This window comes from Strix uralensis, chromosome 11 (assembly GCF_047716275.1).
Source record: "Strix uralensis isolate ZFMK-TIS-50842 chromosome 11, bStrUra1, whole genome shotgun sequence".
In the NCBI taxonomy this organism is placed as follows: Eukaryota; Metazoa; Chordata; class Aves; order Strigiformes; family Strigidae; genus Strix; species Strix uralensis.
The window spans coordinates 13,209,352-13,225,023 of NC_133982.1; the positions used below are offsets into that span (position 1 = coordinate 13,209,352).

The 15,672-nt window shown below is 44.7% G+C and overlaps 2 protein-coding genes across 2 annotated transcripts; both read left to right on the top strand.

Annotated features, from left to right (window-relative positions):
- The first annotated feature begins 1,591 nt into the window (after nucleotides 1-1,591).
- Nucleotides 1,592-7,560, top strand: SNRPA1 (small nuclear ribonucleoprotein polypeptide A'). Its single transcript, XM_074881130.1, has 9 exons — nucleotides 1,592-1,745; nucleotides 2,363-2,510; nucleotides 3,019-3,097; nucleotides 3,468-3,514; nucleotides 4,225-4,327; nucleotides 4,860-4,939; nucleotides 6,203-6,278; nucleotides 6,703-6,796; nucleotides 7,362-7,560. Exons 1-9 carry the CDS (start codon nucleotides 1,664-1,666, stop codon nucleotides 7,418-7,420), a joined length of 768 nt encoding a protein of 255 aa, XP_074737231.1. The 5' UTR covers nucleotides 1,592-1,663; the 3' UTR covers nucleotides 7,421-7,560.
- Nucleotides 7,561-7,838: 278 nt separating this feature from the next.
- SELENOS (selenoprotein S) lies at nucleotides 7,839-14,549 on the top strand. Its single transcript, XM_074881131.1, has 6 exons — nucleotides 7,839-8,000; nucleotides 8,224-8,358; nucleotides 9,942-10,048; nucleotides 11,432-11,521; nucleotides 11,629-11,707; nucleotides 13,715-14,549. Exons 1-6 carry the CDS (start codon nucleotides 7,916-7,918, stop codon nucleotides 13,792-13,794), a joined length of 576 nt encoding a protein of 191 aa, XP_074737232.1. The 5' UTR covers nucleotides 7,839-7,915; the 3' UTR covers nucleotides 13,795-14,549.
- The last annotated feature ends 1,123 nt before the right edge of the window (nucleotides 14,550-15,672 follow it).

Below are 15,672 nucleotides of genomic sequence, written 5' to 3' on the forward strand. Positions count from 1 at the left end.
TGGACTCACTCGAGCAGGTCCGTGTCCTGATGTTGGTGCCCCCAGAGCTGGACCCAGCACTGCAGGGGGGGTCTCACAAGAGTGGTGTAAAGAGGGAGAATCCCCTCCCTCGACCTGCTGGTCATGCCTCTTTTGATACAACCCAGGATACAGTTGGCTTTCTGGGCTGAGAGTGCACACTGCCATGTCATACTGAGCTCATCAACCAACACCCCCAAATCCTTCTCCTCAGGGCTGCTCTCAATCCATTCGCTGCCCATTTGTGCTCAGGATTGTCCCAACCCATGTGCACTTGGCCTTGTTGAACTTCATGAGGTTTGCATGGGCCCACCTCTCCAGTTTGTCCAGGCTGCTCTGGATGGCACATCCATTCTCTCCAGTGTATCAACCACACCACACTGCTTGGTGTTGTATTCCGCAGGCAAAGGGTGAACGTCATGCTGCAGCCTGTGGCATGTTCTCAGCCCATCACAGCTTCTCCAAGACCAGGAACGCAGGTGGAAGTGCCAGAGCAACTATCTCAAATGCTGCAGGGGGAAGGTGTTTATGGGCAACCCTACGTCCAGGAGCAAAGACTGAGCTTCTGCTTGGATGGAGGAGAGAAAGCACCAGGGGTGCTGTAACTGTTGCGGGAGGCTGTCCTGGCTGTGCAGCATGTCTTTGAAGAAGCACAGTCCCACTGGCTGAGCGCAGAGGAGCCAACGCTGTCCAGACGAAAGCAGGTTGCTTGCTGCCAGTCACCCGCGTGAAGCAGGTTCCCAGCCTGCTCTGCCTTCATTTCTGCAGGCTTCGTCTGCGCTTGGCAGCACCAGAAGCTGAGAGGTAACCTCAGATGACATCTTTGTGCTGCTTTAGGGTACTGTTGATCGCAAAGCCAAGCTCCTACTGAGTTTGTTGACCGATGTGCTCAGGCACAGGGCTGGGTGCCCACCCTGGGCACTCCCCTCGTCTGGCTGTGGGCAGGCCTGGGGTGGCCGAGGGCAGCGCATCTCCCTGGGGAAGGGAAGGTTTTGCTGCCAGCAGTCTCCCAGGAGGGATCGCTGCCCTTCAGACCAGTCCACTCTGGGGGACTGGGGTGTCCGGGAGGCACCTCAGGACCCTTGGGGTCGCTTTTGCTGAGGGAAGAGGCGTTTGCAGGACACCGGGTCCCTCTGCTGACGAGCTGTCGCAGCGCTGCCGGTGCCATGGCTGGAGGAGAACGGTTGCCCGGGGCGCAGGGGCTCGGCCCTCCCTGCAGCCATGAGGTTTCAATTGCACGGAAAATGCCCGTGAACAGCCCTGTTAGGGGTGAGATTGAGGAGGGGACCACGGACGGAGGAGAACGGCCTGGTTTGGGGAGGGGGGTGGTGGTGCAGGACTCCCCTGTCAGGGCGCAACGGCCTCGAGACCCTCTGAGGGGGCACGGCCTGGATCTGCCCGGTACCGGGCTGCTGCTGAAGCCCGGGGGAAGTGGGGGAGCAGCGGCTGACGGGCTGGGGGGAGCCCGCCGCCCCGCTCCTGTCAGCCTGGGGAGGAGCGGGCTGGCCGCGGGGCGGTGCCTGCACCTCGCTTGCCTCGGCGCTCGGCCGGTCTGCCTGGCCCGGCTCGGCGCTCGGCGGCTTGGCCTGGCGCGGCGCGGCGCGGCCTGGTGGCGGAGCGGAGCGGCGCGGCGGGGCCCGGCGGGATGGTGAAGCTGACGGCGGAGCTGATCGAGCAGGCGGCGCAGTACACCAACGCCGTCCGCGACCGCGAGCTCGACCTGCGCGGTGCGCGGGCTCGGCGGGGCTCTGACGGGGCGGGGGGGAGCTGTGCCTGGGGGGACGGTGCGGCCTGTGCCGGGGGTGCGGCCTGTCCGCGGAGGGCTGAGGCCTGTGGGGCCTGGGGCCTTCAATGGGAGGAGGGGCTGCAGTAGGATGGGGGAGGTTGCTGGAGGGGCCTGCAATGGCCCGGGGGCTTGGGAGGGGGGTTAAAGAGGCTCCAGCGGCAGCGGAACCTGAGGGTGGGGAATGGAAGGGGAATTTGGGGGAAATGTCGGAAGAACCTGCAGTGTTGGGGGTGGGACACACGAGGGATGTGCCCAGGAAGGTGGGTTTGGGCTGAGGGGACACATACAGGGAGGCACTTGGGGTGTTTGCTGAGGGGGAGGAAGAGGGATGCTTTGAAAAGGCTGCGGGGACTTTTGGCTTTGAGGGGGAGAGTTTGGTCAGTGAGTGATGCGGAGGAGAGTCGTTCCGGGGGTGTTTTGACTGAGACTATCTGCGTTCTCTCTTTTGACTGAGACTATCTCGGTCCATCCTGACATGCCTCCTACGCAGGCTGTCTCTTGCTTTGTTCAGCTCTCTTGTGGGCACCATCTGATTCCTGTCTTGCACTCTCTCCCCAGGCTATAAAATCCCTGTTATTGAGAACTTGGGTGCCACTCTGGACCAATTTGATGCAATTGATTTCTCTGACAATGAAATCCGCAAACTGGATGGATTCCCTCTGTTGAGAAGGCTGAAAACTCTTCTGATGAATAACAATAGGATTTGGTAAGCGGTTGTATTTTGGCCAGATGGGACCCTGGGGCAGAGGAAAATGCTCTTGGGAGAGAAGTGTGTGTGTCCTTCAATGCTGGGTAAAAGTGTTTGCTTTATGGAAAAAAAAAAATCGTCACTGAGGACTGTGTAGGCCCTCTTTGAGTTTCCTGACTCATTCACTGCAAAAGTCAGTCTTCATTTTTCAGACAAGACAGTGAGATGCAGATTTTGGAATTTGGGTGGAACTTTGAATTTCAGTAATCACCCCCATAAAGACAAGAAAACAGGGAAACCTGCAAGTGAATGAATATAAATTTTGTATTGCATCTTACAGTGACGGCTGGTATTTATTGCCAGCTTTACAGAAAAAGTATTGTAGTGGATGCTAACCCAAACTTCTGCCAGTGTCACACTGAGTTGTTTTACAGAGAGATCTTCTATGTTATCGTATCTCTGTGTGTCTTTTCACCATTGCTAATTTTTGGCCTAAGTTAAACCTTTGTTTTTTGTTCTTCTTTAGTCGGATTGGTGAAAACCTTGAACAGGCTCTGCCCAGCCTGACGGAGCTCATTCTTACCAACAATAACATTGCTGAATTGGTAAGCTGTCAATGGGGGATAAATCTAAACAAGCTTAAATTTTGTGTTTGCCATCTTTCTAATTAAAGTTTTTCCTGAGAGTAGTGTCATATGCTTTTGGTAACGGTTCTTTTTCTTTAGAGTAATATCGTATGGGTCTGGTAATAGGTAATGGTGTACGTATTTTAATGAGCATAATTTGCAGCATGCAGTGGAACAGCAGTCACAAAGTCTTAGTGGGTTTCCTGTTCAACTAATTGCAGTAATTCTAGTTAGTACCAATCAGTAATTCTCACTGGTCTCTAAAATAGATAGAGGTTCAGGAGTTTTGTTTTCAAATGTTTGATTTTTCACTAAATGGGTGATTTCTTACTGTGTTCCCATTACGTAGGGTGAACTGGATCCCTTATCAACTATTAAATCGTTGACTTACCTGAGGTATGTAATCTTGAAAAGAAAAACTACTCTTTGCTGTTTGAACTCTGCTGCTGGCCTGGCTCTTTGGTTTGATCTGGAATGCTCTCCCTTTTATGAGCTGTGACAGATTCTTTATGCCTAAAAATTAAATCAATAAATGTTTCCACTACACTTCAGAAATACCTAGTATCTAATAGCTGGGGCTTTATATTACTGTCAGGCTGTTGGACCAATGAGGTGTAATGTCTCTATGAACCAATATGCAAGCATTGAGGTAACCCTAACCTTTAAAAACTTAAAAACTAAAGGTTTAAACTGTTGTTACAAGATACTTTGAAATACATGTAACGTTACTGAAAAGGCATTGTTTACATTTGGTATGAGGGACAAAAAAAGAAAAACAATTTGTCCTGTGATTTTTCGGTTGATCAGTGTCCAGGTAGGAAATGTGATGCTTTAGTTATTTGGGTGTTTTTTTAATATTTTGAGGTTGTTCTTTATGTTGTTCTTCAATAAAATCTACTTAATTGACAAAATAAAGTGCAAGTTTTTACTATAGTTTTCATAATATCAAAGAACACTGTTACTAAGCTATTTAATGGGTTTATTTGTTGTCTGTTATAGCAGAAGGTACATGAATGCATTTTAAGTATATTAACGTGTTTCACTATAAGTGTATTTTAAAATACTTCATATTAAGAACCTCTTTATAACTTTTATTTACTTTGTAGCATTTTAAGGAATCCTGTAACAAATAAGAAGCATTACAGATTGTACGTAATCCACAAAGTTCCCCAGGTCAGAGTGCTGGATTTTCAAAAAGTGAAACTCAAAGTAAGTCTACTGTCTTTGATTCTGCACAAGATGAATACCTTTTTTTTTTTTTTCCTTGTTACATTCTTGCAAATTTGTTGGTAACAGTAAACTTTTTGCTGTAGTTGTAGATTTTATTGAAACTGTGTATCATAAGTGGCTCTAAAACAGGCTCTTTGTCTTCTTTCATGGTTTCATTCTGTTAAGGATGTAGTCTGTTTAATTGTGTCTAATTAAGTTTGTTTAGTCTGATTCTTTTCTGGCCCTCTGGTGTCGGTAGAAAGACAGACCTCTAGAGAAAGAAATGAGCGATTGCAACAGAGCCCTCTGCTTTCAGTGGAGTGTGGGAAAGAGTTCTTTCTCTTAGAGCACTAGGTTGATACGTCTTGAGTCTGAGCGTTTGGGCGATGTTCATGTGCTTGTTCTTACATCTGGTCTCCACGTGCCAATGTTCACTGATGAAGATGAGCCAAAGCGTCTTTCTTTGCAAAGACAGAAGCTTTGCAAAATGCGGTGTTCTTAAATTAACTTTGTGTGTGTGATATCGCTGTAGGAGCGACAGGAGGCAGAGAAAATGTTCAAGGGCAAACGGGGTGCACAGCTTGCAAAGGATATTGCCAGGAGAACAAAAACGTAAGATAAAAAAACCAAATTTACACTGGCATTCTCCTTCAGAAACACCACTTTCTTTGTGTGTGGTATTAAGCAGTAAACTGAAATACCAGCTACTGGCAGGATGCCTTAAAAGCTTTGGTAGCCAGAAGTGCCTTGTCCAAGTATCCCAATTTTTGGATGGTGGTGAATACATCTCAGAAATATTTTGAAAGATAGATTTGGTCAGGGTGGATTGATTTAAGTCAACAAGCAGGAAACCTTAATTTAATTTTAAAATTTTTGTTATTTAACTGCAGAGAAGTGGTTATTGTTTATTTTGCTTTTTTTTTCCTTAGATGATTAGTAACTAACATTTTTTTGTTTTGTCAGGGAATATAAACTGTAAAATCTGCTGTAGTTAGGAGGATAAATGCAGATGAAAATCTTTAGTTAAGCTATTACAAATATATGTTTATTCAGTTTAATTCTTAAGTGGTACATCATATGTTTTGTTTAATCTTTTATCAACCGATTTGGAAATCAGACTTTGAATCATGTCTGGCAGCAGCATTTCCACATTCATAGTTAAATAAAAAAATATCTTGAACATATTTAACACTTAAAACTGTAATAGATGGGCTCTAGCTCTAGTTTATGAGTGGAAAGGGGTTCAGGTCTGCGGTAGTTTTACAATAAGTGGGTGATTGAACTAAATAGCTCAATAAACATATGAAGAAGGTCTTTCAAAACTGCAAAAGCAGTTGCAGCACTCTGATGATGGGTCAGCACTTCAGGAAGTTCTTTCCAGCTGATTAGTCTGTAACATCCATTTTCACAAACTACAGGGTTTTATTTTTTCTTAAAGCAGCAGCAGATAACCTTTTTCTTTTAATATTACATCTAGTCTAGTGTAGGCTTTCATATAGGCTGCTATAATATAGTGTTAGGAATATAAGAACAGGAAACCCAATTTCATTTGCTCTTTATTTATCCACCCTGCTTTTGTAATGGTGACAGGCCACCTGAGTGTTCAACAACATCCAAATCGAACAGCTTTTTGTCAACCGCTTAATTTATAAAGTTAAGGGCTGCCTCTGAGCAGATGAAAAAGTGGGGGGGGAATGGGACAGCGAGGACAAGTTGCTGGTGTTTCTGAAGGAGGTAATTCTTCACTGTATCAGTTTGTTAACAAAGATAAGATACTACACTTGATTGAATGAAATGCTTCCAAACCTAGTTTGGAAGCTAAGAGAAGCACGTGCTCTTCAGAAGGTGTAATAGGTCTTTATTTTTCCTTTGAAGCTTCAATCCAGGTGCTGGTCTGCCAACTGACAAGAAGAAAGCTGGGCCTTCCCCAGGAGACGTTGAGGCAATTAAGGTAAATATGTCAGGGCAGCACACATAGGCAAAAATGCGGGAGAAAAACAGTCATGGAGCCAAACTGAACAAATGTTTCCTTCCTCCTGGCAACGTCAGCTTCTGTTCAGGCAAATAGAAAGTGTATAAACTTTGGTTTAGGTGCTTTTTCTGTGGTTTTTCTTGTGTTATGACATACCTGGTTTTTGAGAATTAAATGGTCTGAGCTTAGAGTTCTCCCAAGATAGAGCAGCTTGTTTAATAAGGGGGAAAGTAAGATTGTGCTTTGTCATTTGTAGAATTTTCTCGAACTAGAGTTTTGTAGCACTTTCTGTAGAAGCTTAGCATCACTTAACTGGAGAAAATCTCATTCTTATATTTATTCTAAACAGACTGATGGATGTATGTGAAGATTCATCCTGTTCTTTTGTCTGTCTGTTTTTTAGACTGCTATAGCAAATGCCACGACTTTGGCTGAAGTGGAGCGACTGAAAGGCTTACTACAGGCTGGTCAGATTCCTGGCAGAGAGCGAAAATCAGGTCACTCTATACTTCTATTACTTTTGTTTCCCAAACAGCATCTACGTCTCTGTGTTGCTTCCTGATGCTTTAGCTTCTTTCAGTAGGGAGTTACGTTGGAAGGGTCAGTTAGGGAGTTGAAAAAACTGTTTAAAATGAACATAACTTTTATTAATAGTTAGAATGACTGTGAACTACATCCGTAAGACTCTTAATTGGCGGATTATCTGCCTGGCCTCTAGAGCACGGTTCTGGGCTGTTAACCAGACTCCCTCCAGAGCAAGGTGCCAAACATCAGCCCTAAGTGTTATTTAAAAAAAAAAGAGATTAATTGCAAAGTATATTTGGACTCTGTTCTGAGCGTTAGTGCCTCAGGCGGGGGTATTCTGAGAGGTCTTTGCACTGCAGATGGACAATACCGCCTTTTTCTCTATTAGTGCTGTGTAGATTTTTGGTTTTGTGGTGTTTTTTAAGAGCTCACGTTACTAATGCCCCTCTTTGGGGGGCAGAAATTTATACTGTCCCTGCGGGAAAGAAAACTTAACATTTGCAGTGACTGCTCTAAAACTCTGACGTGCCCCTTCAGGCCCCTCGGAGGACGCTGAAGAAGAAATGGAAGAAGACACGGTTCCCAACGGATCGTAGGCCTGGGCCGGGCCCAGGGCCCTCGCTTCTCCCCAGCGGCCCTTCTCTCCCTGCCGGGCAGCCGCCCCCCTCCCCGTACCCTGTCCTTGCGCATTTCGGGGTTCACTATTGGGGTTCAATAAACGAACGTTTCCTTTTTCTCCCCGTGGTGCGGCGTCCCCTTGGGCGGGGCGGGGCGGGGCGGGGCGGGAGGGGGCAGCGGGCGGGGCTGGGGGGACGAGGCCGGACGGTCATGGCGGCGGGTGGGGGAGGAGCCCTCCCTGCAGGCCCTGATTGGCTCCCTTGTGCTCTTCCCCTCTCCGCCCATTGGCCGGCGCAGCCATGAGGTCACCCCCTTTTCTCGCTGCCGCTTTCCCATTGGCCCGCGAGGGGAAGCCTCTCTTCCTGGTTGGTTCTCTGGCCCCGAGGTGGCGGGGGACGAGGAGGGCGGTGATTGGCGCAGCCGGCGGGCGTGCGGGGCGGTTCCCGGATGTGAGGCGGCGGCGGCGGCGGGCGATGGAGCTGGGGGGCGGCGAGCCCGCACCGGGCCCCGGGCAGGCGGCGCTGGGGCGGGGGGGCCTCGAGTTCCTGCAGCACACGGGTGAGGGGCCGCCGGGGGTGAGGGGGGCGGCCCGGGCTGAGGGGAGGGCAGGGCGTGGCGTGGCGTGGCGGGGCCGAGGGGAGCCCAGCGGACTCACGCTACCCGCTGAGAAGAGGAGCCGGGCCCTGCCCGGGCGGCCCCCCACCCCCGCCTTGTCGCCTCCCGGCCGGGTGGGCTCCTTCCCCCGCGGCCCGCTCTCACCTCCGGCTTGTCCCTGTCCCAGTGGGCTCCCTGCTGTCCAGCTATGGCTGGTACATCCTCTTGGCCGTTGTCGCCATCTATCTCCTCATCCAGAAGATATCCCAGAGCCTGGCGGCCAGGCCGAGCAGACAGCCGGGAGCAGCTGACGCAGCTGTGGGTGAGTAAATCTTTGCTGGCTCTCTAGAGCTGTGTGGGGTGGTGCTTGTGTCTCCCCGAGGTTCCTGCAAGCGCTTCAGAGCCGTGAGGGGATGTCTGACAGCTGCTCAGATCCACACACACAGAGTCTTTATTTAATAACAACCAGAAAATAAATTCTGTTGTGAGGGATTTTAACGGTGAGTGATACTCAGGATAACTGTTTCGGTCCACGAAAGCGTCACTGAAGAGATCACTGGGAAAAGGTTGGAGCATGAAAAGTGTTTTTAAAAGCTTGTTAAGGAAGGATTGTGTCCCAAAGTAACATGTTTGGGAGTGAAGGAGCGAGGCATTGCAGAACAAGGGAATAGCTGGTCTTTGATAGTGCAGGAGCTGAGAGAATGCTCATTAAAATTAGTTGTGGTCAGTTATCAAATAACTTTTAGACTTACTGAACAAAACCAAAACCTCCAAATCTAAATGCTGGGGAAAAATATTTTGATTAATATTCATTGTATTTCCTTTCAATTGTTCCTTCATAGTTCCTACTCTGACGGGATTGTGTACATTTGGGGTGTAACTGCCTCTCATCTGTGTTATCCTCTTAAGTGTAGCATAGGTTGCAAATCTTACACAGTCATGATCCTGCCTCATTTGGAGACTCACTGCCGTAAAGCACAGGCTGTGCTTATGTATCTGCCAAAACAATAAGTGCCTGGCACCGATTCCTTTGGCATGTTGGCATGGCAGCACATGGGGCCCCAGAAAATATTACTTACGTGCCTTTATCCTACTGGTGTTCTTTTGTAATGCTAATTAAATGTTGATTTAATTGCCAAAACTGCATATAAAGTGAAAGTCTTGAAAGTACTGAAATTGCTTTTACATATTAGTCACTGCATGGTAGCAAACATATAAGGAGACAAACGAACATGGAGCTACTTCAGCTACTGGAAAAAAAAAGAGCAATATTTGCCTTTGGTTGGATATCATTTTTCTTTTGACTCCTCCTAAAGGGTAATCATAAAGAGAAGTGGTGACTCAATGTAGATTTTCTGAGGCTGCCAGTTTTCTCTTGAGATATGTGTGATATTTGTAAGTAATTTCTCTGCTGATGGAGCATGTTAAATCTGCCACTGCTTCGCTGCCATAAGAAAATGAGCAGGACCAATTGCCAGAAGGAGTAGGAGTGAATGTGGGCCGGTTGCCTCATGCTTCTGCGTAAAAGAAGTTCTCTGGGTAAAAATGGAATCCCTGTGAAGCATGGGTGATATTTTTGAAATTGCTTGCATCAAACAAATCCTTCGGAAATAGAAGCAAGTATCCTAGAAGTGTGAATTCTAGTTTTTTTATGGGTTTGTTACCTTGTTGTCCTTACTCATTAAAATCCTATTAAAGTAATTGCTCTAAAAATATTAAAATGTTATGAAATTTAAATTGGCATACGAATTACTGTAAAAGATTAACTGGAAACTGAGCTTGAGCTGTGATTTTCTGCAAAACAGCTGCAGGAAGAGATGTGAACTTTTCCTTACTACCATTCTTTGAGAAGACCATCTAGAATGTATTTTTAATAGCTTTGCAAACTCTTTCCCAATTTCCTAGAGCCTGATGTGGTGGTAAGAAGGCAGGAAGCTTTGGCGGCAGCTCGCCTCAGGATGCAAGAGGAGCTGAATGCACAAGCAGAAAGATACAAAGAAAAACAAAGACAGGTAACCAGAGAGCATTTCTTTCTTCAACTCGTAAATGTGTCATCAAGTACTTTGCTACTGTGATAGAGAGGTTTATTCCATGCTAGATACCCGAAGAATAGGAGACTTGTGCTCTCTGCTGGAATGTGGGTGCTGGGTTTGTCCCCCCTCCTTCACCTGGACCACTTTTGATATGGTTTGACACCCGAAGCCGTAACGGACAGTTGGTATCACGATGCACCTCCAGCGACACAAGCACAACCTTACCTGCTGTGCTGACCTGATGTCTTCATGCTCTTCGTTGATTAGAATGATTGATACGTGTAGCATTCTGCTCCTTCCTGAAGTAATTAACCTCTGTGGCACTTGCTTCTCCGCAAGTAACTGTGTGCATGGGACAGTGTGGGCCTGATTTATTTTTTTTTTTACAGGTAAATCTGTACCTACAGAAACTTAGTTATATGCACAATGAATGGCCGGAGGGGATTTACTGGCATTTAGATCGACTGTACTACTACATACATCTATTTTCTGTTCTTAATGGCAAATACATGTGCTTAGAAATGTAGCTTAGCATTGCTGTAATTTAATGGTTTGAACTACAGCTTGGAATAATGAGGAATAGCATATTGCTGTGTGGGGCAGTGTAGAAAAGTGGATGTGATCAGCATAGCAATAATATTGCTCATTAATCCCAGGTCTTCTGTTTTTTCTTTTGCAGTCAGAGACATTAGACTTCAGTTTATAGCTGATGCTTCAAGAAATATTGGCAGTTAAAAGCAAATGAAAAGTCATATTATGGAAGGAAATAGCTACTATATAGAAAATCTAGGTCTAATGTGCCTGGACTCAGAGAACTTTGCCTTCTTTGACTGGCTGGAGTAGCTACCTTGTTCCCCTTCTGTTTGTTGAGATGAAGGCAGTCTGTCTTAACGGTTAATTTATTTGTTTTTGTGGTTAAATTGCTTTAGAAGAGAGTTGGGAGAACTGTTGTTTATTGGGATGTAAATATGTAGCTGGCTGTCTTGTTCACTTGAAAAACACTTTCTTCTGTAGAATCCTGCATTGCATTACTATGATGTAATATTCTTTACTTAGTACTTTTTATAAATTAGGATTTAAGCTTTCCACTTGGTTCTGGTTTACTTTCAAAATGTTTTATAGCATCAAGTGGTCAAAAGAAGCTGCACACAGAGCCTCTATATGCTGAGGAGGGGTGGTTGTTCTGTGGTTGGGAAGACACTGGTGTTAAAAAAGTAAATGCTTCCATAAGCTCAGAGATACTGTGTCAGATAAAGAAAGTTCCCTTGGGTTTTGATGAGTCTGTTGTAGCTGTTTCTGTAGCACTGGCGATTCTGTTAGTTCTGAAATCTTAGTCTTGCATATCCTGGATTTGTTTCTTAGATTGAAGAAGAGAAGCGAAGGCAGAAGATAGCAATGTGGGAAAGTATGCAAGAAGGAAAAAGCTATAAAGGAAACCTGAAAGTGAATCAGGTAACAACTGTGTTAATTAGGGTTGCAATTATGTTTATGTGAAATTATTATTATTATCTGAAAGTCACAGTGATTAAATGCTGAGTAACTTTTGCTTTTGTGAACAGCAAGAAGTAGAATCTGGTGCCTCCACCTCGTCAGCAGTCCCAAAATCTAAACCAAACAAAAAGCCCTTGCGAGGAGGTGGTAAGTATGAAATCCTTAAGATATTCTGAGCTTGAAACAGAGCCTTTATCCGGCTGCATACATAGTCATTGTACGTATTTTTTTCCCTTCTTCAAGGAGGAAACAAAATATGCCTTACAAACGAGCTCTTTACCTCTGAACAGTGCGGCCTGCTCTGTGCAAAACCTAGCAGGAAGATTCTGTGGTGCTTTTCCCCAGGGAAAGTGTTTCAGTTTTTTTGTAAATGCTTTTGCCACAGTTTACTGAGATTTTTGTGACTCAGAATTATAGATTCCTGCAATATTTCTGGGATCCCTCCCCCATTATTGTAAAAGTCGTGTAATTTATTATCTGGTCTGTCTTTCAACCACCTGTAGTACTAACTAAATGCAGGAACAGGATATTTGACTTTGTCTTATGTAGATTCAGGCAGATGAAAGACTTCATTATGCAAAATGTGACCTTATTTATGAGATATCACAGTAATGACCTATTGAATAGATAAATCCTGCAGGTGTATAAACTCTTACCAACTCTCACAAACTGCCAGAGGGTCTTGTCATTAAACTTGCTGTCAATGCTGACATCATCTTGATGGATGAGCTGCTTTCTGTGGCCTTACATAGCCCCCGTTAGGATCGCTGCTGTATATTGGCCATGCAGCTAGTCTCCTAGCTGGTCAAACAGCCTATGACTGCCTGCAAGCACTAATTTGGGTATAATATTTTAATTACAATTTTCTGTAGTGGAGAGGATGGCCTAGAGAGCCTCAATCATATCAGACTAAAAGGGAAACCTGCTTAAGGTGCAGCCCTAAGTAAGTCACTTGCTTAAATGTACAAAACCTGAAGATTCTTGATTAAACATATTAAACCTCAGTAATAGTTCAGTGCTGAGATTTCTGCTTTGAATATTTTTACTGACAGCTGTTGACAACAGCTGAAGGAACTGACGGATTGATTCATCTTACGTTGTTTAATAGGAGTGCAGCCTAATGTCTGATACTGTCAAACATCTTTTATGGCTCTTGCACAGAATATTCACCACTATGGGGGGTGAGAAATGCGTGGGTAATAGCGGTGCTAAGAACCAGGATCAGGGCAGCTGGATTGAGGCACCCTTCCAGTTGTCCTAGTTTCATCTGAAGCAAAATCTTTGCTTAAGTAACAGATTATAAAATCAGAGGTCTCTGGTCTTCTCATGAGGTAGATCAGCATGAAGTGAAAGAACCATCTGCACTGTTCAGCTGCTGAATTAAGCTAGAAAGCAGAACTTGGCTGGTCTGAGAAAAACTTCAAAGATGGAGGTAATGCTTGAAGTTTCGGTGGAACAGGTTGCTTTGAAACCTGCTTGGTTAGCAGCGCTAACAGGTTTTCAGTTGTCTTTCTCTTTGCCTGGTATCGAACAAATTGAGGACGTTTGCCAAGTTGTATCTTTCCGAGTACATACTCGTAAAATGAAGTTGTCTGTAGTTATGGTGTTGGGAGGTTCAACTAAAGTATCTGTTTGCCTTACTGCTTGCCTTTTCAAATTATTTAAAAAAAAATAAATCTTAACAGTAGTAATGAGCGGCTCTATCTTTTGACCTTCAGAGTATTCCTTGCAGGACTGGAATAAAAGATTATTTTAAGTCCCTAACTATTAGGGCTCTTGGAGAACAAATACACTCTTACAGAGTTTACTGTAAGAGTCACTATTACTGCTCTGTTTACTCTGCAGAGCAGCATTAAAGCTTTAGTACAGACTTAGAGAAATTAAATGATAATTAATTTCAATTGAATTTAATCCAAATTGATCAAATTAAAACCCAAGTGTGTTGCAATGGCTTTTACTGTTAGCACTACAAAAATAAACCATCTCAAGTCCGGATATTTTCTTTGTTTTCATTTTCCTTAAAATGCTGCCTGTGTAGTAAGCATGAACAAGGTGCAAATAATTGTGAGATTAATTTTTTGTGTTCCTTGTGTGTTGGTGAAGGCCTGTTGAGGATGAATATTAATAAGGTGGATGATTTCTCTGTAATTCTAGGCTATAACCCCCTGTCTGGAGAAGGAGGTGGAACTTGTTCCTGGAGACCAGGCCGGAGAGGCCCGTCGGCAGGTGGATGAGGCTAACCTCCCTAGTGTCCCGTGTCACTAGCAGGCTTGATCTTACCCACTGTCTAACTGCCTAAAGTTTGCATGTCACAGTGACTCCTTTGGGATTGGGTTTAGTACAGGTGTTAACTTGGAAACGGATTTACACCAGTTCCAAATAGTAATGCAGAAGGTGATACCATACAAGAAAAATATCTGATCCTCTTAGAGAGGATGAAGAAAGAAACAATTTCAGTGTAATCAGTTAATTTTCACTCTTCTGTAGAGGGGAAGCGTAGTCTTCAGCCAAGGTGAATCACCTGGCATTGTGAGATCTGGGTTCTGTGGCTGGCTATTCAAAAGACTGGCCTCAGTCAAATTTAATTATCTACGCTCAGTTTACCTCTTTAAAATGAGGGTATTTACCATCCTCAGACATGTGTTACCAGATTTACTCTGTTTGGCTGGAAGGTGCTTTAGAGGGGAAGAATATTATCATCAGCAGATACCTTGAATTTTAGAGGGAGGGACTTTGGGGAAAAAAACAGGTGAACTGGCAATGCCACAGATTTGTACCAAAGGTCAGTTATTGGGGAAGAGTCTCTGTGACAAGCTACCTTGAATGATGTTTTCCTTATAAATGGTAAGCAAACCAGTGAGGATTACTGATGCTAGACAGCAGATGGGGGGTTTCTTGCTATTCCTTTTTTTTTTTTTTCCAACTGCTTTGTAAAAACAAAATAATATTAAATATAACTGCAAAAAAATCATAAATCTAATATTTACAATCTTGTGGTTTTCTACAGCATCTTTTTATATAGAAGGCATACATTCTAGTGCAATAAATGTGTATAAAGCAAGATGAGAGATCAAATGAAGCGTTCTGGATGTGTCTCGGGGTGGGAGCTGCAGTCTGACTGCGTGGCTGCCCTGCGCAGCCCAGCTAGATGCCGAGGTGGGTTCTGACCCTGCTGCCAGCTTGCACAGCACGAAAGCTGAGGGGGCTTTGGGTTGAAAAGCTCCTCTGGCTACCAAACTTGTAAAACTTGCAGGTGGGGAGTAAGGAACTGAAGTGCGTGTGGTCTTCATCCTTCTGGTGTACATCCAGGGTTGTGGATAGAAAATAAAGTTAGAGCTGGTCATTGTAAATGAGCTTCCCAAACAACCCACCCTCTTGATATGCTCTCTAGCACAAAATGTGACAGACGAGTAAAATCCAGGCTGTCCTTGATAAAGAGTGAAATAGTTGCTGTCAACGTGCAACGTGTCCGTGTGTCCAGGTACTGTTGTTGAGCTGGTATACTGGCATTATAGTACATCTGAGTATTTCACGGGCATAGTTTAGGGCTGCTTGAACACTTGTTTCTAAATACGCTTGGAATATTTGTGTTCATCGATGGGTACGAGTGCCAACTTTGTGTATATGTATATAGATACTGCTCTTTGTGTCGGGTGATCCATGATCTCCCGACTATAAATGTAACAGTAGCATGTTACTAGTAAGTTTTAAAGCTACCAGCTCATGAAATGGAAAGGCAAAGAACCTTTTGCTTTAGACTCGTGAAGTGTGTGTTCAAGCGCGTGTAGAAGATGAAGTGAGAAGGCTATTAATGTTCCTATGGAAACTAGTTTTCATTTCCTGGCTTCTGTGCGTTTTGGGTATGTAAACTTACATTTCCATTGTTGTAACATAGACCAGTATATGTAACTTCAGGTTTTAATCTTTAATAAGGAAAAAAAAAATAGAGGTGGGGAAGGATATTTAGGATATTTTCAACATCTGAGGATTCTTCATCAGTAAAGAGGACTAAGCTGTTACCTTACTCATGCCTCTGGGGAACATTTTCCCCTTGTGTTGGGGAAACAGGCAGCAGACTGAGGTGTTGTCTTCAAAAATCAACTGGGAGAGGT